This window comes from Heterodontus francisci, chromosome 23, assembly GCF_036365525.1.
Source record: "Heterodontus francisci isolate sHetFra1 chromosome 23, sHetFra1.hap1, whole genome shotgun sequence".
NCBI classification, from domain to species: Eukaryota; Metazoa; Chordata; class Chondrichthyes; order Heterodontiformes; family Heterodontidae; genus Heterodontus; species Heterodontus francisci.
Window position 1 is genome coordinate 1,384,190 of NC_090393.1, and position 22,343 is coordinate 1,406,532.

At 46.8% G+C, this 22,343-nt stretch overlaps 1 protein-coding gene across 1 annotated transcript in view; it reads left to right on the forward strand.

Moving 5' to 3' along the window:
• The window catches only part of ncor2 (nuclear receptor corepressor 2), a 446,529-nt gene that overhangs the window by 176,573 nt on the left and 247,613 nt on the right, over positions 1-22,343 (forward strand). Inside the window, exon 10 of the mRNA XM_068055641.1 lies at positions 11,733-11,785. Within this exon, the coding sequence (XP_067911742.1) occupies positions 11,733-11,785 (53 nt within the window). The remainder of the gene's footprint in view (positions 1-11,732; positions 11,786-22,343) is intronic.

Here is a 22,343-nt window from a genome sequence, read left to right on the forward strand (position 1 = left end):
AGCAAGCCTAGAGCTAGCGGCTGAAGAAAGAGTGGGGGGGCAGAGAGTGGGGGTGGGGTGTGGGAAGCGAGGTACGGGGAACAGTCGGACCCTTTACTGCGCATGCGTGAACACCAAGCGCATGCGCGGAGACTGCACAGGTGCGTTACGCAATGACAATGTCGCTGCGCCATGACATTTCCCCACACATGCGCCAACCTGTCCCGGCAAGACGGCAGGCTGCGCATGTGCAGAGAGCAGGAGCCCTTTTGCGCATGTGCGCAGCTTGCAGCACTCTGATGACGTCCGTGGGCCGCTGCGTTGTCAGGAGTCACTTTGTTTATATGTAGAAAAAAAAGCAATCGTCCCAGTGTTCCTTGGGGAACACCACTGTCTACCATCCTCCAGTCTGGAAAACAGCCATTTACTATGACTCGCTGTTTTCTGGCCTTAAGCCACTTTATTTCCACTTAACACTGACCCTCCTAATCCACGAGCCTCAATTTTGTTACCAACCTTTTATGTGGAACCTTACCAAACACTTTCTTAAAATCCATAGAAACAACTTTCACAGCATTCCCTTCATCAACCTTCTCAGGGACTGGTGGTCTGAGGTGCATTTGTTTTAATGCAAGAAGTGTAGTAGGTAAGGCAGATGAACTTAGGGCTTGGATTAGTACCTGGGAGTATGATGTTATTGCTATTACTGAGACTTGGTTGAGGGAAGGGCATGATTGGCAACTAAATATCCCAGGATATCGATGCTTCAGGCGGGATAGAGAGGGAGGTAAAAGGGGTGGAGGAGTTGCATTACTGGTTAAAGAGGATATCACAGCTGTGCTGAAGGAGGGCACTATGGAGGACACGAGCTGTGAGGCAATATGGGCAGAACTCAGAAATAGGAAGGGGTGCGGTAACAATGTTGGGGCTGTACTACAGGCCTCCCAACAGCGAGCGTGAGATAGAGGTACAAATATGTAAACAGATTATGGAAAGATGTAGGAGCAACAGGGTGGTGGTGATAGGAGATTTTAATTTTCCCAACATTGACTGGGATTCACTTAGTGTTAGAGGTCTAGATGGAGCAGAATTTGTAAGGAGCATCCAGGAGGGTTTTCTAGAGCAGTATGTAAATAGTCCAACTCGGGAAGGGGCCATACTGGACCTGGTGTTGGGGAATGAGCCCGGCCAGGTTGTTGAAGTTTCAGTAGGGGACTACTTTGGGAATAGTGATCACAATTCCGTAAGCTTTAAAATACTCATGGACAAAGACGAGAGTGGTCCTAAAGGAAGAGTGCTAAATTGGGGGAAGGCCAACTATACCAAAATTCGGCAGGAGCTGGGGAATGTAGATTGGGAGCAGCTGTTTGAAGGTAAATCCACATGTGATATGTGGGAGGCTTTTAAAGAGAGGTTGATTAGCGTGCAGGAGAGACATGTTCCTGTGAAAATGAGGGATAGAAATGGCAAGATTAGGGAACCATGGATGACAGGTGAAATTGTGAGACTAGCTAAGAGGAAAAAGGAAGCATACATAAGGTCTAGGCGGCTGATGAAAGACGAAGCTTTGAAAGAATATCGGGAATGTAGGACCAATCTGAAAGGAGGAATTAAGAGGGCTAAAAGGGGTCATGAAATATCTTTAGCAAACAGGGTTAAGGAAAATCCCAAAGCCTTTTATTCATATATAAGGAGAAAGAGGGTAACTAGAGAAAGGATTGGCCCACTAAAGGACAAAGGAGGAATGTTATGCTTGGACTCAGAGAAAATGGGTGAGATTCTAAACGAGTACTTTGCATCGGTATTCACCGAGGAGAGGGACATGACGGATGTTGAGGTTAGGAACAGATGTTTGATTACACTAGGTCAAGTCGGCATAAGGAGGGAGGAAGTGTTGGGTATTCTAAAAGGCATTAAGGTGGACAAGTCCCCAGGTCCGGATGGGATCTATCCCAGGTTACTGAGGGAAGCGAGAGAGGAAATAGCTGGGGCCTTAACAGATATCTTTGCAGCATCCTTAAACACGGGTGAGGTCCCGGAGGACTGGAGAATTGCTAATGTTGTCCCCTTGTTTAAGAAGGGTAGCAGGGATAATCCAGGTAATTATAGACCGGTGAGCCTGACGTCAGTGGTAGGGAAGCTGCTGGAGAAGATACTGAGGGATAGGATCTATTCCCATTTGGAAGAAAATGGGCTTATCAGTGATAGGCAACATGGTTTTGTGCAGGGAAGGTCATGTCTAACCAACTTAATAGAATTCTTTGAGGAAGTGACAAAGTTGATTGATGAGGGAAGGGCTGTCGATGTCATATACATGGACTTCAGTAAGGCGTTTGATAAGGTTCCCCATGGCAGGCTGATGGAGAAAGTGAAGGCGCATGGGGTCCAAGGTGTACTAGCTAGATGGATAAAGAACTGGCTGGGCAACAGGAGACAGAGAGTAGCAGTAGAAGGGAGTTTCTCAAAATAGAGACGTGTAACCAGTGGTGTTCCACAGGGATCCGTGCTGGGACCACTGTTGTTTGTGATATACATAAATGATTTGGAGGAAAGTATAGGTGGTCTGATTAGCAAGTTTGCAGACGACACTAAGATTGGTGGAGTAGCAGATAGTGAAGGGGACTGTCAGAGAATACAGCAGAATATAGATAGATTGGAGAGTTGGGCAGAGAAATGGCAGATGGAGTTCAATCAGGGCAAATGCGAGGTGATGCATTTTGGAAGATCCAATTCAAGAGTGAACTATACAGTAAATGGAAAAGTCCTGGGGAAAATTGATGTCCAGAGAGATTTGGGTGTTCAGGTCCACTGTTCCCTGAAGGTGGCAACGCAGGTAAATAGAGTGGTCAAGAAGGCATACGGCATGCTTTCCTTCATCGGACGGGGTATTGAGTACAAGAGTTGGCAGGTCATGTTACAGTTGTATAGGACTTTGGTTCGGCCACATTTGGAATACTGTGTGCAGTTCTGGTCGCCACATTACCAAAAGGATGTGGATGCTTTGGAGAGGGTGCAGAGGAGGTTCACCAGGATGTTGCCTGGTATGGAGGGCGCTAGCTATGAAGAGAGGTTGAGTAGATTAGGATTATTTTCATTAGAAAGACGGAGGTTGAGGGGGGACCTGATTGAGGTGTACAAAATCATGAGAGGTATAGACAGGGTGGATAGCAAGAGGCTTTTTCCCAGAGTGGGGGATTCAATTACTGGAGGACACGAGTTCAAAGTGAAAGGGGAAAAGTTTAGGGGGGATATGCGTGGAAAGTTCTTTACGCAGAGGGTGGTGGGTGCCTGGAACGCGTTGCCAGCGGAGGTGGTAGATGCGGGCACGATAGCGTCTTTTAAGATGTATCTAGACAGATACATGAATGGGCAGGAAGAAAAGAGATACAGAACCTTAGAAAATAGGCGACATGTTTAGAGAGAGGATCTGGATCGGCGCAGGCTTGGAGGGCCGAAGGGCCTGTTCCTGTGCTGTAATTATCTTTGTTCTTATCTTTGTTCTTGTTCATCAAAAAATTAATTAGATTAGTCAAGCATGATCTGCCTTTTACAAATTAGTACTGACTCTCCTTAATTAACTGAAACCTCTTCAAATGCCTGTTGATTATAATTTCTAAAACCTTACCCAGCACTGATGTGAAACTACCTGGCCTATTGTTGCTAGGAATGTCCTGACACCCTTTTTTGAGTAAGGGTGTCACATTTGCCACTCTTCAACCCTCTGGCAACTCCCCCCAGGCAGGGAAGATTGGAAGATTATGGCAAGCCCTTCCACTATCTCCATCCCCAATTCCTTTAGCAACCTGGGATGCAAACCATCCGGACCAGGTGACTTATCTATCCTAAGCATAACCAGCCTTTTTAGTACCTCTCCCCTCTCAATTTCTACCCTCTGCTTTCTCTGCTTCCACTGATATTTTGTCAGATTCCATTTCCTTAGTAAACACTAATACAAAATACTCATTAAGTATATTAGCCTCGCCCTGCGCCTCAAAGCTTATATTACCCTCTGTGGCCCTAATAGGCCCCACCCCACCTCTTACTACCCGCTTACTATAACATGCCGGTTAAAGATCTTTGGGATCCCTTTTATGTTGACTGCCATTCTAGTGTCATATTCTCTCTTTGCCAGTTAACATACACCCTCTTTTTCTTGTTTCATCATCATCTCCATCTCACATGTCATCCAAGGAGCCCTGTTTTTGGTTCCCTTACCTTTTGCCCTTATTGGAATGTTCCTAGCCTGTACCTGAAGCATCCCTTCCTTAAAGATAATCCACTGTTCCGATACAGCTCTTCCTGCCAGTCTTTGGTTCCATTCTACCCTGGCTAGGTTCCTTCTCAATGTGTTGAAATTAGCCCTCTTCCAAACTAGACATTCTACCTTGTTTTGTTCTTTGCTTTTCTGCAATACTAATCTAAACCTTATGATACAATGATCACTCTTACCCAAGAGCTCTCCCATAGACACTTGGTCCCCTTGGCCCACCTCATTCCCAGCCCCAGATCCAGCAATGCCTCCTTTCTAGTTAGGCTGAGAACATACTGATCAAGGAAGTTCCCCTGAACACATTTCAGAAATTCCTCCCCCTCCTTTCCCTTTAATATTATCCCAATCAATATTTGGGTAATTAAAGTTCCCCAATATCACCATTCTATCGTTCTTGCACATCTCTGATTTCCCTGCAGATTTGCTCCTCTATCTCTCTCACTATTTGGACGCCTATAGAATACCCTCAGCAGTGTGATCATACCCTTTTTGCTCCTCAACTCTAACCAAATGGATTCCGTCCTTGCCCGCTCAAGGACATCCTCCCTTTCCAACACAGCAATGTCTTCCCTAATCAATATTGCCATCCCACTCCCTTTTTTCCTTTTCTATCTTTTCTGAACACTTTATATCCTTGTATATTAAGCACCCAGGTTTGCGGCTGCCTGCAATGAATTTGGCCTAACCATCAGCCTCAAGAAAATGAACATCATGGGGCAGGACGTCAGAAACGCTCCATCCATCAATATTGGCGACCACGCTCTGGAAGTGGTTCAAGAGTTCACCTACTAGGCTCAACTATCACCAGTAACCTGTCTCTAGATGCAGAAATCAACAAGCGCATGGGAAAGGCTTCCACTGCTATGTCCAGACTGGCCAAGAGAGTGTGGGAAAATGGCGCACTGACACGGAACACAAAAGTCCGAGGTTATCAAGCCTGTGCCCTCAGTACCTTGCTCTATGGCAGCGAGGCCTGGACAACGTATGTCAGCCAAGAGCGACGTCTCAATTCATTCCATCTTCGCTGCCTCCGGAGAATACTTGGCATCAGGTGGCAGGACCGTATCTCCAACACAGAAGTCCTCGAGGCGGCCAACATCCCCAGCTTATACACACTATTGAGTCAGCGGCGCTTGAGATGGCTTGGCCATATGAGCCGCATGGAAGATGGCAGGATCCCCAAAGACACATTGTACAGCAAGCTCGCCACTGGTATCAGACCCACCGGCCGTCCATGTCTCCGCTTTAAAGACGTCTGCAAACGCGACATGAAATCCTGCGACATTGATCACAAGTCGTGGGAGTCAGCTGCCAGCGTTCGCCAAAGCTGGCGGACAGCCATAAAGGTGGGGTTAAAGTGTGGCGAGTCGAAGAAACTTAGCAGTTGGCAGGAAAAAAGACAGAGGCGCAAGGGAAGAGCCAACTGCGAAACAGCCCTGACAATCAAATTTTTCTGCAGCATCTTTGGAAGAGTCTGTCACTCTAGAATTGGCCTTTATAGCCACTCCAGGCGATGCTCCACAAACTACTGACCACCTCCAGGCGCTTACCCATTGTCTCTCGAGATAAGGAGGCCAAAGAGATTGGGATGGTACTAGTGTCCTCCACTGTGAAAACTGAGGCAAAATACTGATTTAGTGTCTCCATCAGTTCTGTGTTGCCCTCTATTAACTCCCCAGTCTCTCCTCCAAGGGACCAACAACATTCAACATATTAAGCACCCAGTCCTCACCATTTTTAAGCCACATTTGCGTTATTGCCACAACATCATATTCCCACACTGCCAATTGTGCTTGTCGCTCACCAACCTTATTCACCACACTGTGTGTTTACACACATGCATTGTAATCCTGTCTATGCATTCCTCGTAGTCATTCTCAGTCCAGTCCCATCTAATACAGAGCTACTCCCTCCTCTCGTACTGTCTAACACTCTCACGTTATGCACCTTATTCCTCTTTTCTACTTTTATATGCTGGTGCCCATCCTCCTGCCAATTTAGTTTAACTCTCCCCAACCACACTAATGAAAATCCCTGCAAGAACATCGGTCCCAGTCCTGTTGAGGTGCAACCCATCCCTTTTGAATAGATTCCTCCTGCCCCAGAACTGGTCCCAATGCCCCAAGAATCAGAAGCCCTCCCTCCTGCACCATGCTTCAAGCCATGCATTGATCCTCCCTATCTTCATATTTCTATTTTCACGAGCACGTGGCACTGGGAGTAATCTGGAGATTACTACCCTTGAGGTCCTAACTTCCTCCCTAGCTCCTGAAAATCCACCCATAGGACCTCAATACCTGCCCTTACTATGTCGTTTGTACCAATGTGCATCACAACTTCTGGCTCATTCCCTTCCCCCTGCAGAATATCCTGCACCCTCTCAGTGATGTCCTTTACCCTGGCACCGGGAGACAACATACCATGCGGGACTCACGATAATGGTTACAGTCTCCAAATCGCTTTCCATTGGCAAAAAACTTTCGTCGACTACTACCCTTTGTTTCCTGTCACTGAGCCAATTTTGGATCCAACCTGCCACATTCCCCTGTATCCCATGGGCTTTCATTTTACTGACCAGTCTGCCATGCGGGACCTTGTCAAATGCCTTACTAAAATCCATGTAGACAACATCCACTGCACTACCCTCATCAATCTTCCCTGTCATTTCCTCAAAAAACTCAGTCAAGTTAGTAAGACATGACCTTCCCTTAACAAATCCATGCTGACTATCCCTGATTAATCCGTGCCTTTCTAAGTGGCTGTTTATCCTGTCCCTCAGAATAGATTCTAACAATTACCCACCACCGAGGTCAGACTGACCGACCTATAATTATTTGGCCTATCCCTTGCACCCTTTTTAAACAATGGTACAACACTCGCAGACCTCCAATCGTCTGGTACGTTGCCTGTATCTAGTGAGGATTTGAATATGATCCTCAGCACATCTGCTATTTCCTCCCTGGCTTCCTTTAACAATCTGGGATGTAATCCATCTGGTCCTGGTAATTTATCCACTTTCAAGGATGTCAGAACCTCTGGTACTTCCTCTCTCATTATGCTAACCGTATCTAATATTTCACACTCCTCCTCTTTAACTACAATGTCTGCATCATCCCTGTCCTTTGTGAAGACAGAGACAAAAAACTCTAAGAATCCTGCCCACATCTTCTGCATCCACGTGTAAGTTCCCTTGTACATCTCTGATAGGCCCTACCCTTTCCTTCGTTATCCTCTTGTTCTTAATGTACTGAGAAAATATCTTTGGGTTTTCCTTGATTTTACCTGCCAATATTTTTTCATGTCCTCTCTTTGCTTTTCTAATTTCCTTTTTTGCTTCACCCCTGCACTTTCTATACTCTTCTAGGCTTTCTAAAGTATTACACTTTTTGTGATCATCATAAGCTATCTTTTTCTGCTTTACCTTACCATGTAAGCTTCTAGATTTGGCAGTACCACCCTTTGTTTTTGTGGGGTCATGCCTACACTGTGCCTGTAGTACCTTGCTTTTGAATGCCTCCCACTGGTCTGCCCTGCTGGTCTCTCTTTCCCTCTGTCTGCCACCACTGTTTTAAACTGCTTGCTGGTCATACTCTCAGGCAAGAGATTCCCACAAATCAGTGGCGATGTCACATTTTTTTAGGGAGGCATTAAGGACATGCTTGTAGTGTTTCCTCTGCCCTCCTGGTAGCCTCTTGCCGTGACGGAGCTCGGAGTAGAAAGCTTGTTGTGGGAGTCTTGTGTCAGGCATGTGGACGATGTGGCCCACCCAGCTTAACTGACTAACCATGACCAGTGTCTCGATACTCGGGGAATACTGGGATACATGGGGAATCTCTTGCCCGAGACCCCCCAAAATGGAGAAGAAGCATCCGCGAAGTTGCCAGCCAGTTCGAACAACGTCGACATGCCCAGGCAGCGACCAAGTGCAAACAGCAGAAGGAGTGTTTGGAAATTCGAACATCCCATCCACTCACCTCACCACACACCACCTGCAGCACCAGTGGCAGAGTGCGCAGATCCAGAATTGGACTATTCAGTCGCCTAAGGACCCACAACCCTGGAGTGGAAGAAAGTCATCCTCGTTCCCGAGGGACTGCCTAAGAAGAGCTCATTCTCTCTATCTGTCCTCTCACAATCTCTCTCACTCTCTGTCTCTCTCTCTCTCCTCTCCCTCTCTCTCTCCCTCTCTCTTCTTTCCCTCTCTGTCTCTCTCTTTCCCCCTTCTCTCTCTCTCTCATCTGTGTTCATGATGTGGAGCTACAGTCACAAGGCTGTTGATAGCTGGATGGTCAGTCGCGATTTCATCTGCTCATCTGTTTGCTGTCTGTAATTTGCTGGTTGAAAGCAGAGATGTAGATAGCTAACACAGTGTTGACCCAGTGCCCAGGCACAGTGCAGCTGCTTCTTTAACAAGCTACAGATCAGAGCCAACCCTGAAAGGAGGCTCTCTGCTGATATGTACATGTGTACGCACTCCTTACAGGACGTCTGACCAAGTCTACATACGAACACACAAATTAGGAGCAGAAGTAGGCCATTTGGCCCCTCTAGCCTGCTCCACCATTCAATAAGATCATGGCTGATGTGTTTGTGTCTCGAATTCCACACTCCCATCTACCCCCGATAACCTTTGATTCCCTTGTCTAACAAGAATCTATCTTGTAAACTTCAATCAAGTCTCCCTTCCCTCTTCTAAACTCCAGTGAAAACAAGCCCAGTCTGTCCAACCTTTCCTTAGAAGACAACCCACTCATTCCAGGTATCAATCTAGTAAACCTCCTCTGAACCGCCTCCAACGCATTCACATCCTTCCTTAAATAAGGAGACCAAAACTGCACACAGTATTCGAGATGTGGTCTCACCAATGCCCTGTATAATTGAAGCATAACATGCTTACTTTTATTTTCAATTCCTCTCGTAATAAAGGATAGCATTCCATTAGCCTTCTTTATTACTTGCTGTACCGGTATACTAACTTTTTGTGACTCATGCACTAGAACACCTAGATTCCTCTGCACCTCGGAATTCTGCAGTCGTTCTCCGTTTAAGTAATACTCCGCTTTTTTATTCTTCCTGCCAAAGTGAACACTTCACATTTTCCCACATTATACTCCATCCTGCAGATTTTTGCCCACTCACTCAAACTATCTATATCGGTCTTCAACTTCCTTATGTCCTCTTCACAACATACTTTCCTACCTATCTTTGTATCATCTGCAAATTTAGCTACCATGCCATCGCTCCCCTCATCTAAGTCATTTATATAAATTGTAAAAAGTTGAGGCCCCAGCAGAGACCCATTTATGCATACTCTGTTTTCTGCCAGCCAGCCAATCTTCTATCCATGTTAATATGTTACCCCCAACACCATGCGCTCCTACTTTGCGCAATAACCTTTTATGTGGCACCTTGTCAAATGCCTTCTGGAAGTCCAAGTACAGTACATCAATGGGCTCCCCTTTATCCACAGTGCATGTCACTCCTTCAAAGAACTCCAATAAATTGGTTAAACATGATTTCCCTTTCACAAAACATCTGCACATTAGCAGCTGAGGAGCATCTGAGCGCTCCTGAATTCCTTGAAACAATGTGTCAAAACAAACGTCCACTTGCTGGTTGATAGGTTGATGACCATTGCATTTCCTTTTGATATTCCGCCTCCCCAAGATTGTTTTGACACGTGACCACAACTGGAAATCACTCACCTGTCTGACAAGTTCCACCAATTAATATTTCAAACAGATTTCCCTGCAATCAAAGTGTACATTTATCAGCTAATTTGAGGATTGTAACAGTTCCCAGCTCATACTGAAGGACTTAGGGAAATGAGCAGCCTCCAAGAACTGGCCAAAGGGAGAAATGTTTTTAAATTTGTAACCAAATGAGCTGTCAGGTACACCAGACTAGACTAATGACCCAGTGAATGAGTTCAATTCCCAATGTGGTGATTTGACATCTGTTTAAAATATCTGGAAATAAGAAGTTGGTATCAGTTAAAGTAACCATGAAGCTATCAGCTTGTAAAAACCCAATTAGTTCATTCTTGGCTTTTAGGAAAGGAAACCTGCTGTCCGAGCCTATACGTGACTCCAGTCCCACGTTATAACTGTTCTCTGAAGTGGCCTAGCAAGCCCCTCAGCTAAGGAGAACTAGGGATGGGCAATGAATTCTGGCCTTGCCAGTGACACCCAGATCCCAAGACTGAATAATGTTATTTATTGAGTTGGTGAAGGAGTTTTCTCTTTTGCTAAGAAATAAATTTTAGTTTATTTTGTCAATTCCCCCATCAGGAGGCTGTGATTATCAGGCAGGTGATTTGGTGAAACCCATCTCGGTGAATGGAAATGGCAGAAAACCAGCAGATTAATCGCACTAACTGCTATAACTGATGGTTGGCATCCTTCTATTTATAAAAGATGATGGACATGCAGCAAACAATCCATTTGGGTGGGGTGTCTTCTCTTGGTGCACCTTTGCTGATGGTTGTGAAGGTCAATCCTTGAGAGGCAGGTTCTGCCACAAGTGCTGAACATGAAGCTGCCAAGTGACGCTGTGAGTTGTTGTTTTCAGCATTGGTTCCTGCGGCCAAGCTGCTGTAACAAATAGTCACTGTGGTACTGCACGCCAGTCCACAGGATGTGTCACCATTTCCCTCTTTCACCAGCTAGTGACTCCCAGGTTAGATAGTCGGCGTTTAGGGCCTTCACGTCACGCTTGCAAGCATCCTTGAAATGGAGCTTTGGGCGCCCCACTGGTCCTCTGGCCCCGGCTACCTCACCATACTGAAGGTCCTTGGGTATGTGACCATCTTTCAGTCTGCGGACGTGTCCAATTCATCGAAGCCTCCTCTGTTTGATTAGTGCCAACGCACTTGGGAGCTCGACCTTTGAGGGGACTGCCACAACTAATGAAGCAGCTTTGAAATTTACAGATTTCAGGATGAAATATGCACAAACTCTGCTTTCACAAAAAAGCCAACAAATTTCCATCAGTGACTCCCCTTCCTTCATGGGGAATGTAGATCATATATAGTGATACACAGCTTGAGAGGAGTTATCTTCATGGTGGGCGGCACAGTGGCGCAGTGGTTAGCACCGCAGCCTCACAGCTCCAGAGACCCGGGTTCAATTCTGGGTACTGCCTGTGCAGAGTTTGCAAGTTCTCCCTGTGTCTGCGTGGGTTTCCTCCGGGTGCTCCGGTTTCCTCCCACATGCCAAAGACTTGCAGGTTGGAAGGTAAATTGGCCATTATAAATTGCCCCTAGTGTAGGTAGGTGGTAGGGAAATATAGGGACAGGTGGGGATGTGGTAGGAATATGGAATTAGTGTAGGATTAGTATAAATGGGTGGTTGATGGTCGGCACAGACTCGGTGGGCCGAAGGGCCTGTTTCAGTGCTGTATCTCTAAATAAATAAATAAAAAACTCTCAAAGACACAGTAGCCTGAACAGGTCATAATTTGTATTGGGTTTTTCTTTCAACAGCCATTATATAATCAGCCGTCAGACACCAAGCAATATCATGAGAACATTCAAATGTGAGTTTGGAATTATTTCATATATTTCCTGTATTATTGCAAACTTGCATCTTTGTGACAATTGAAGAAATGTAATTGCAAAAGAGACAGTCGTCTCGGTAATTGGATAAATCATTCAGCACCTGGTGAGCAGCTAAGCTGAATCATCACAAGAAATGTAGGAAAAAGCATGATCACTTCTGAGATTAGAAACACTGGATCTTACAGCACAGCAGGAGGCCATTTGGCCATTGTTCCTGGGCTGGCTCTTTGAAAGAGCGATCTAATTATCCCCATTCCCCCCCCACCCCGTACTCTTTCCCCATGGCCCTGTAAATTTTCCCTTCAAGTATTTATTCAATTCCCTTTGAAAGTTATTGACTCTGCTTCCACTGCCCTTTCAGGCAGCACATTCCAGATCATTGACAATTATTATTTTATTTATTTTGTTTAGAGATACAGCACTGAAACAGGCCCTTCGGCCCACCGAGTCTGTGCCGACCATCAACCACCCATTTATACTAACCCATATTCCCTACCACCTACCTACACTAGGGGCAATTTACAATGGCCAATTTACCTATCAACCTGCAAGTCTTTTGGCTGTGGGAGGAAACCGGAGCACCCGGAGGAAACCCACGCGGTCACAGGGAGAACTTGCAAACTCCACACAGGCAGTACCCAGAATTGAACCCAGGGACCTGGAGCTGTGAGGCTGCGGTGCTAACCACTGCACCGCCCTATGTTAGAACATCTGTCATGTCTTGAGAATGTTTAGATAATTTTTCAACAGAAAAGATTTGAAAATGGAAATTACTGTGGAAGATTGTTTTTAAGCAAAGTGTATTTCCACATGTTAAAAAGGTACCGAAATCATAGGTGGTTAATATGCCAAACTTAAAATGTATCCCCCAGAGATAAATCAACAGCTGGAGGGAGAGAGAAAACAGGGAATTACAGACCTGATAACAGAATAATACAGTGCAGAAGAGGCTCTTCGGCCCATCGAGTCTGCACCGATGCATTAAAACACCTGACCTGTCTACCTAATCCCATTTGCCAGCACTTGGCCCATAGCCTTTTTTTTTAGAACATTACAGCGCAGTACAGGCCCTTCGGCCCTCGATGTTGCGCCGACCTGTGAAACCATCTGACCTACACTATTCCATTTTCATCCATATGTCTATCCAAAGACCACTTAAATGCCCTTAAAGTTGGCGAGTCTACTGCTGTTGCAGGCAGGGCGTTCCACGCCCCTACTACTCTCTGAGTAAAGAAACTACCTCTCACATCTGTCCTATATCTATCACCCCTCAACTTGAAGCTATGTCCCCTCGTGTTTGCCATCACCATCCGAGGAAAAAGACGCTCACTATCCACCCTATCTAACCCTCTGATTATCTTATATGTCTCTATTAAGTCACCTCTCCTCCTCCTTCTCTCCAACGAAAACAACCTCAAGTCCCTCAGCCTTTCCTCGTAAGACCTTCCCTCCATACCAGGCAACATCCTAGTAAATCTCCTCTGCACCCTTTCCAAAGCTTCCACATCCTTCCTATAATGCGGTGACCAGAACTGCACACAATACTCCAGGTGCGGTCTCACCAAAGTTTTGTACAGCTGCAGCATGACTTCGTGGCTCCGAAACTCGATCCCCCTACTAATAAAAGCTAACACACCATATGCCTTCTTAACAGCCCTATTAACCTGGGTAGCAACTTTCAGGGATTTATGTACCTGGACACCAAGATCTCTCTGTTCATCTACACTACCAAGAATCTTCCCATTAGCCCAGTACTCTGCATTCCTGTTACTCCTTCCAAAGTGAATCACCTCACACTTTTCCGCATTAAACTCCATTTGCCATCTCTCAGCCCAGCTCTGCAGCCTATCTATGTCCCTCTGTACCCTACAACACCCTTCGACACTATCCACAACTCCACCGATCTTCGTGTCATCCGCAAATTTACTAACCCACCCTTCTACACCCTCTTCCAGGTCATTTATAAAAATGACAAACAGCAGTGGCCCCAAAACAGATCCTTGCGGTACACCACTTGTAACTAAACTCCAGGATGAACATTTGCCATCAACCACCTTGAATGTTATGACGTGCCAAGTGCTCATCCAGGTACTTTTTAAAGGATGTGAAGCAACCTGCATCGACCACCCTCCCAGGCAGTGCATTCCAGACCGTCACCACCCTCTGGGTAGAAAAGTTCTTCCTCAAATCCCCCTTAAACCTCCCGCCCCTCACCTTAAACTTGTGACCCCTGGTAACTGACCCTTCAACTAAGGGGAACAGCTGCTCCCTATCCACCCTGTCCATGTCCCTCATAATCTTGTACACCTCGATCAGGTCACCCCTCCGTCTTCTCCGCTCCAGTGAAAACAACCCAAGCCTCTCCAACCTCTCTTCATAGCTTAAATGTTCCATCCCAGGCAACATCCTGGTGAATCGTCTCTGCACCCCCTCCAATTCAATCACATCCTTCCTATAATGTGGCAGCCAGAATTGCACACAGTACTCCAGCTGTGGCCTTCCCAAAGTTCTGTACAACTCCAACATGACCTCCCTGCTTTTGTAATCTATGCCTCGATTGATAAAGGCAAGTGTCCCAAATGCCTTTTTCACCACCCTATTAACCTGCCCTTCTGCCTTCAGAGATCTATGGACAAACACGCCAAGGTCCCTTTGTTCCTCGGAACTTCCCAGTGTCAGGCCATTCATTGAATACTTCCATGTCACATTACTCCTCCTCACACTTTTCAGCGTTAAATTCCATCTGCCACTTTTCTGCCCATTTGACCATCCTGTCTATATCTTCCTGTAACCCAAGACACTCCACCTCACTGTTAACCACTCGGCCAATCTTTGTGTCATCTGCGAACTTACTGATCCTACCCCCCACATAGTCATCTATGTTGTTTATATAAATGACAAACAATAGGGGACCCAGCACAGATCCCTGTGGTACACCACTGGACACTGGCTTCCAGTCACTAAAACAGCCGTCTGTCATCACTCTCTGTCTCCTACAGCTAAGCCAATTTTGAATCCACCTTATCAAGTTACCTTGTATCCCATGTGCATTTGCTTTCTTGATAAGTCTCCCATGTGGGACCTTGTCAAAGGCTTTGCTGAAATCCATGTAAACTACATCAACTGCACTACCCTCATCTACACACCTGGTCACATGCTCAAAAAATTCAATCAAATTTGTTAGGCATGACCTCCCTCTGACAAAGCCATGCTGACTATTCCGAATGAAATTTTGCCTCTCCAGGTGGAGATAGATTCTCTCCTTCAGAATTTTATCCACTAGTTTCCCTACCACTGACGTGAGACTCACTGGTCTGTAGTTCCCTGGCTTATCTCTACAACCTTTCTTAAATAGTGGGACCACATTAGCTTACGTCAGTCATTGGGAAAATGCTGGAATCTATTCTAAAGGATGTGATAAATGGACACTTGGATAATAATGATCTGATTGGGCCTAGTCAACATGGATTTATGAATGGGAAATCTTGTTTTATAAACCTGTTGTAGGTTTTTGAGGATGTTACTAACAGACTTGATGAAGGGGAGTTGGTGGGCATGGTATACTTGGATTTTCAGAAGGCTTTTGATAAAGTCCCCAACAGGAGGTTGGTTAGCAAAATTAAAGCACATGGGATAGGAGGTAATGTACTGGCATGAATTAAGGATTAGTTAACAGGCAGAAAGCAGAGAGTAGGAATAAACAGGTCATTCTCGTGTTGACAGGCTGTGACTAGTGGGATACCGCAGTGATCAGTGCTTGGGTCCCAGCTGTTCACAATATATATCAATGATTTGGATGTGGGGACCAAATGTAGTATTTCCAAGTTCGCTGATGACACAAAATTAGATGAGAATGTGTGTTGTGAGGAAGATGCAAAGCGGCTTCAAGGGGATTTGGACAGACTTAGTGAGTGGGCAAGAATGTGGCAGATAGAATATAATGTGCAAAATGTGAGGTTATTCACTTTGATAGGAGGAATAGATGTGCAGAGTATTTCTTAAATGGTAAGAGATTAGAAAGTGTAGATTGTCAAAGGGATCTGGGTGTCCTTTTCATTAAGTCACTAAAAGCTAACATGCAGGTGCAGCAAGTAATTAAGAAGGCTAATGGTATGTTAGACTTTATCCTCAGAGGATTTGAGTACAGGAGTAGTGAAGTCTTGCTTCAATTATATAGAACCTTGGTTAGACCACACCTGTGTGCAGTTTTGGTCCCCTTACGTTAGGAAAAATATTGCCATCGAGGGAGTGCACTGAAGGTTCACCAGACTAGTTCCCAGGATGTTGGGACTGTCCTATGAAGAGAGATTGGGGAAACTGGGCCTGTATTCTCTCGAGTTTCGAAGAATGAGAGGTGATCTCATTGAAACCTACAAAATACTTAAAGGGATAGACAGGGTAGATGCAGCGATTACTCACCAGGTTTGCTCGCTGTGAAATAAGACAGCTTAACAATTTGTGTGTGTTCTCACGTCACCAAGCATTTGTTCAATCTGTGTTTGGAGAGAGGGTGGGTCTGTGTTTGGAGAGAGGGTGGGTCTGTGTTTGGAGAGAGGGTGGGTCTGTGTTTGGAGAGAGGGTGGGTCTGTGTTTGGAGAGAGGGTGGGTCTGTGTTTGGAGAGAGGGTGGGTCTGTGTTTGGAGAGAGGGTGGGTCTGTGTTTGGAGAGAGGGTGGGCCAGTGTTTGGAGAGAGGGTGGGCCAGTGTTTGGAGAGAGGGTGGGCCAGTGTTTGGAGAGAGGGTGGGCCAGTGTTTGGAGAGGGGGTGGGCCAGTGTTTGGAGAGAGGGTGGGCCAGTGTTTGGAGAGAGGGTGAGTCTGTGTTTGGAGAGAGGGTGAGTCTGTGTTTGGAGAGAGGGTGAGTCTGTGTTTGGAGAGAGGGCGGGACTGTGTTTGGAGAGAGGGCGGGACTGTGTTTGGAGAGAGGGCGGGACTGTGTTTGGAGAGAGGGCGGGACTGTGTTTGGAGAGAGGGCGGGACTGTGTTTGGAGAGAGGGCGGGACTGTGTTTGGAGAGAGGGCGGGACTGTGTTTGGAGAGAGGGCGGGACTGTGTTTGGAGAGAGGGCGGGACTGTGTTTGGAGAGAGGGCGGGACTGTGTTTGGAGAGAGGGCGGGCCAGTGTTTGGAGAGAGGGCGGGCCAGTGTTTGGAGAGAGGGCGGGCCAGTGTTTGGAGAGAGGGCGGGCCAGTGTTTGGAGAGAGGGCGGGCCAGTGTTTGGAGAGAGGGCGGGCGTGTGTTTGGAGAGAGGGCGGGCGTGTGTTTGGAGAGAGGGCGGGCGTGTGTTTGGAGAGAGTGCGTGTCTGTGTTCAGAGGCCTTCCCTGTTCACGGACAGTTAATCTGCAAGTCGCAACCGAGCCCCGACAGTGAGAAGCTCAGACGTTGAGAGGACAGACTGATACCTTTGAGCTGGAGGAGGTCTCAACAGCAAACTGCATCGTAAAAACATTGATAAAATGGTATTCTGATAGAGAAGATGAATTTCTGCTGGAGAATATCCCACTGAATATTTGCAGAAACCATATTTAAGAAAGTTAAGGGTTGTGCAGGGGCCAGGTCCTCCTCAGTAACATGTGGTGGCTTGTGCCAAAATTGGGAGAGCTGTCCCACAGACTAGTCAAGCAGCAGCCTGACAGAGTCATACTCACAGAATCACACCTGATAATGTCCCAGATACTGCCCTCATCATCCCTGGCTACGTCCTGTCCCACCGGCAGGACAGACCCAGCAGAGGTGGTGGCACACTGGTATACAGTCAGGAGGGAGTTGCCCTGGGAATCCACAACATCGACTCCAGGACCCTTGAAGTCTCATTGGAATCAGATCAATCATTGGCAAGGAAATCCCCTGCTGAATACCACCTACCACCCCACCCCCCTCAGCTGATGAGTCAGTACTCCTCCATGTGAACTCAACTTGGAGGAAGCATTGAGGGTGGCAAAGGCACAGAATGTACTCTGGATGGGGGACTTCAATGTCCATCACCAAGAGTAGCTCGGTAGCACCACTACTGACCGAGCTGGCCGAGTCCTAAAGGACATATCTGCTAGACTGGATCTGCGGCAGGTGGTGAGGGAACCAACAAGAGGGGAAAACATACTTGACCTCATCCTCACCAATCTGTCCGTGACCGTATTAGTAGGAGTGACCACCGCACAGTCCTTGAGGAGACAAAGTCCCGTCTTCGCATTGAGGATACCCTCCATCGTGTTGTGTGGCACTACCACCGTGCTAAATGGGATAGCTTTCGAACAGATCTAGCAATGCAAAACTGGGCATCCATGAGGTGCTGTGGGCCATCAGCAGCAGCAGAATTGTACTCAACCACAATCTGTAACCTCATGGCCCGGCATATCCCCCACTCTACCATTACTATCAAGCTGGAGGATCAACCCTGGTTCAATGAAGAGTGCGGGAGGGCATGCCAGGAGCAGCACCAGGCAGACCTCAAAATGAGGTGTCAGCCTGGTGAAGCTACAACCCAGGACTACTTGTGTGCCAAACTGCGTAAGCAGCATGCAATAGACAGAGCTAAGAGATCCCACAACTAATGGATCAGATCTAAGCTCTGCAGTCCTGCCACAGTGTGAATGGTGATGAACACTTAAACAACTAACTGGAGGAGGTGGCTCCACAAATATCCCATCCTCAATGATGGGGGAGCCCAGCACATCAGTGCGAAAGATAAGGCTGAAGCATTTGCAACAATCTTCAGCCAGAAGTGCCGGGTTGATGATCCATCTCGGCCTCCTCCTGAAGTCCCCAGCATCACAGATGCCAATCTTCAGCCAATTCAGTTCACTCCATGTGATTTCAAGAAACAACTGAAGGCACTGGATACTGCAAAGGCTATGGGCCCTGACAATATTCCGGCAATGGTACTGAAGACTAGCAAAACTGGAGTCAATGGGAATCAGGAGGAAAACTCTCCGTTGGCTGGAGTCATACCTAGCGCAAAGGAAGATGGTTGTGGTTGTTGGAGGACAATCATCTGAGCTCCAGGACATCACTGCAGGAGTTCCTCAGGGTAGTGTCCTAGGCCCAACCATCTTCAGCTGCTTCATCAATGACCTTCCCTCCCTCATAAGGTCAGAAGTGGGGATGTTTGCTGATGATTGCACTATGTTCAGCACCATTCGTGACTCCTCAGATACTGAAGCAGTCCGTGTAGAAATGCAGCAAGACCTGGACAATATCCAGTAACACCGTGAGTACTCTGAGTACAGCTCAGTAACACTGTGAGCGGAGGTCAGTGACACTGTGAGTACAGGTCAGTAACACTGAGAGCGCAGGACAGTGACACTGTGAGTACAGGTCAGTAACACTGAGAGCGCAGGACAGTAACACAGTGAGTACAGGTCAGTGACACTGTGAGCAGAGGTCAGTGACACTGTGAGTGCAGGTCAGTGACACTGTGAGTACAGGTCAGTGACACTGTGAGAGCAGGACAGTGACACTGTCAGCGCAGGACAGTAACACTTTTTTGTTTCAATGCGAGAAGTATAACCGGTAAGGCAGATAAACTTAGAGCTTGGATTAGTACTTGGAAATATGATGTTGTTGCAATTACAGAGACTTGGTTGAGGGAAGGGCAGGATTGGCAGCTAAACGTTCCAGGATTTAGAAGCTTCAGGTAGGATAGAGGGGGATGTAAAAGGGGTGGGGGAGTTGCATTACTGGTTAAGGAGAATATCACAGCTGTACTGCGGGAGGACACCTCAGAGGGGTCATGCAGCGAGGCAATATGGGTGGAGCTCAGGAATAGGAAGGGTGCAGTCACGATGTTGGGGGTTTTCTACAGGCCTCCCAACAGCCAGCGGGAGGTAGAGGAGCAGATATGTAGACAGATTTTGGAAAGATGTAAAGGTAACAGAGTTATAGTGGTGGGTGATTTTAACTTCCCCTATATTGACTGGAACTCACTTAGTGCTAGGGGCTTGGATGGGGCAGAATTTGTGAGGAGCATCCAGGAGGGCTTCTTGAAACAGTATGTAGATAGTCCAACTAGGGATGGGGCCGTACTGGACCTGGTATTGGGGAATGAGCCCGGCCAGGTGGTCAAAGTTTAAGTGGGGGAGCATTTCGGGAGCAGTGACCATAATTCCATAAGTTTTAAGGTACTTGTGGATAAGGATAAGAGAAGTCCTCGGGTGAAGGTGCTAAATTGGGGGAAGGCTAATTATAACAATATTAGGCAGGAACTGAAGAATTTAGATTGGGGGCGGCTGTTTGAGGATAAATCAACATCTGACATGTGGGAGTCTTTCAAACGTCAGCTGATTAGAATCCAGGACCAGCATGTTCCTGTGAGGAAGAAGGATAAGTTTGGCAAGTTTCGGGAAGCTTGGATAACACGGGATATTGTGAGCCTAGTCAAAAAGAAAAAGGAAGCATTTGTAAGGGCTGGAAGGCTAGGAACAGATGAAGCACTTGAGGAATATAAAGACAGTAGGAAGGAACTTAAGCAAGGAGTTAGGAGGGCGAAAAGGGGTCATGAAAAGTCATTGGCAAACAGAATTAAGGCAAATCCCAAGGCTTTTTATACGTATATAAAGAGTAAGAGGGTAACCAGGGAAAGGGTTGGCCCACTCAAGGTCAGAGATGGGAATCGATGCGCGGAGCCAGAGGAAATAGGCGAGGTACTAAATGAGTACTTTGCATCAGTATTCACCAAGGAGAAGGACTTGGTGGATGATGAGCCTAGGGAAGGGAGTGCAGATAGTCTCAGTCATCTCATTATCAAAAAGGAGGAGGTGTTGGGTGTCTTGCAAAGCATTAAGGTAGATAAGTCCCCAGGGCCTGATGGGATCTACCCTAGAATACTGAGGGAGGCAAGGGAAGAAATTGCTGGGGCCTTGACAGAAATCTTTGCATCCTCATTGGCTACAGGTGAGGTCCCAGAGGACTGGAGAATAGCCAATGTTGTTCCTTTGTTTAAGAAGGGTAGCAAGGATAATCCAGGAAATTATAGGCCGGTGAGCCTTACGTCAGTGGTAGCGAAACTATTAGAGAGGATTCTTCAGGACAGGATTTACTCCCATTTGGAAACAAACAAACTTATTAGTGAGAGACAGCATGGTTTTGTGAAGGGGAGGTCGTGTCTTACTAATTTGATTGAGTTTTTTGAGGAAGTGACGAAGATGATTGATGAGGGAAGGGTGGTGGATGTTGTCTATATGGACTTCAGTAAAAGCCTTTGACAAGGTCCCTCATGGCAGACTGGTGCAAAAGGTGAAGTCACACGGGATCAGAGGTGAGCTGGCAAGATGGATACAGAACTGGCTCAGTCACAGAAGACAGAGGGTAGCAGTGGATGGGTGTTTATCTGAATGGAGGGATGTGACTAGTGGTGTTCTGCAGGGATCAGTGCTGGGACCTTTGCTGTTCGTAGTATATATAAATGATTTGGAGGAAAATGTAGCTGGTCTGATTAGTAAGTTTGCGGACAACACAAAGGTTGGTGGAGTTGCGGATAATGATGAGGATTGTCAGAGGATACAGCAGGATATAGATCGGTTGCAGACTTGGGCGGAGAAATGGCAGATGGAGTTTAATTCGGACAAATGTGAGGTAATGCATTTTGGAAGGTCTAATGCAGGTGGGAGGTATACAGTAAATGGCAGAACCCTTAGGAGTATTGACAGGCAGAGCGATCTGGGCGTACAGGTCCACAGGTCACTGAAAGTGGCAATGCAGGTGGATAAGGTAGTCAAGAAGGCATACAGCATGCTTGCCTTCATCGGCCGGGGCATAGAGTATAAAAATTGGCAAGTCATGTTGCAGCTGTACAGAACCTTAGTTAGGCCACACTTAGAATATTGCGTGCAATTCTGGTCGCCACACTGCCAGAAGGACGTGGAGGCTTTGGAGAGGGTTCAGAGGAGGTTTACCAGGATGTTGCCTGGTCTGGAGGGCATTAGCTATGAGGAGAGGTTGGATAAACTCGGATTGTTTTCACTGGAACGACGGAGGTGGAGGGGCGACATGATCGAGGTTTACAAAGTTATGAGCGGCATGGACAGAGTGGATAGTCAGAAGCTTTTTCCCAGGGTGGAAGAGTCAGTTACTAGGGGACATAGGTTTAAGGTGAGAGGGGCAAAGTTTAGAGGGGATGTGCGAGGCAAGTTCTTTACACAGAGGGTGGTGAGTGCCTGGAGCTTGCTGCCAGGGGAGGTGGTGGAAGCAGATACGATAGCGACGTTTAAGACACATCTTCGCAAATATATGAATAGGAAGGGAATAGAGGTATATGGGCCCCGGATGTGCAGAAGGTGTTAGTTTAGGCAGGCATCAAGATCGGCGCAGGCTTGGAGGGCTGAATGGCCTGTTCCTGTGCTGTACTGTTCTGTGAGCACAGGACAGTGACACTGTGAGTGCCGGACAGTGACACTGAGCACAGGTCAGTAACACTGAGTGCAGATAAGTAACAGTGTGAGCGCAGGTCAGTAACAGTGTGAGCGCAGGTCAGTAACAGTGTGAGCGCAGGTCAGTAACAGTGTGAGCGCAGGTCAGTAACAGTGTGAGCGCAGGTCAGTAACAC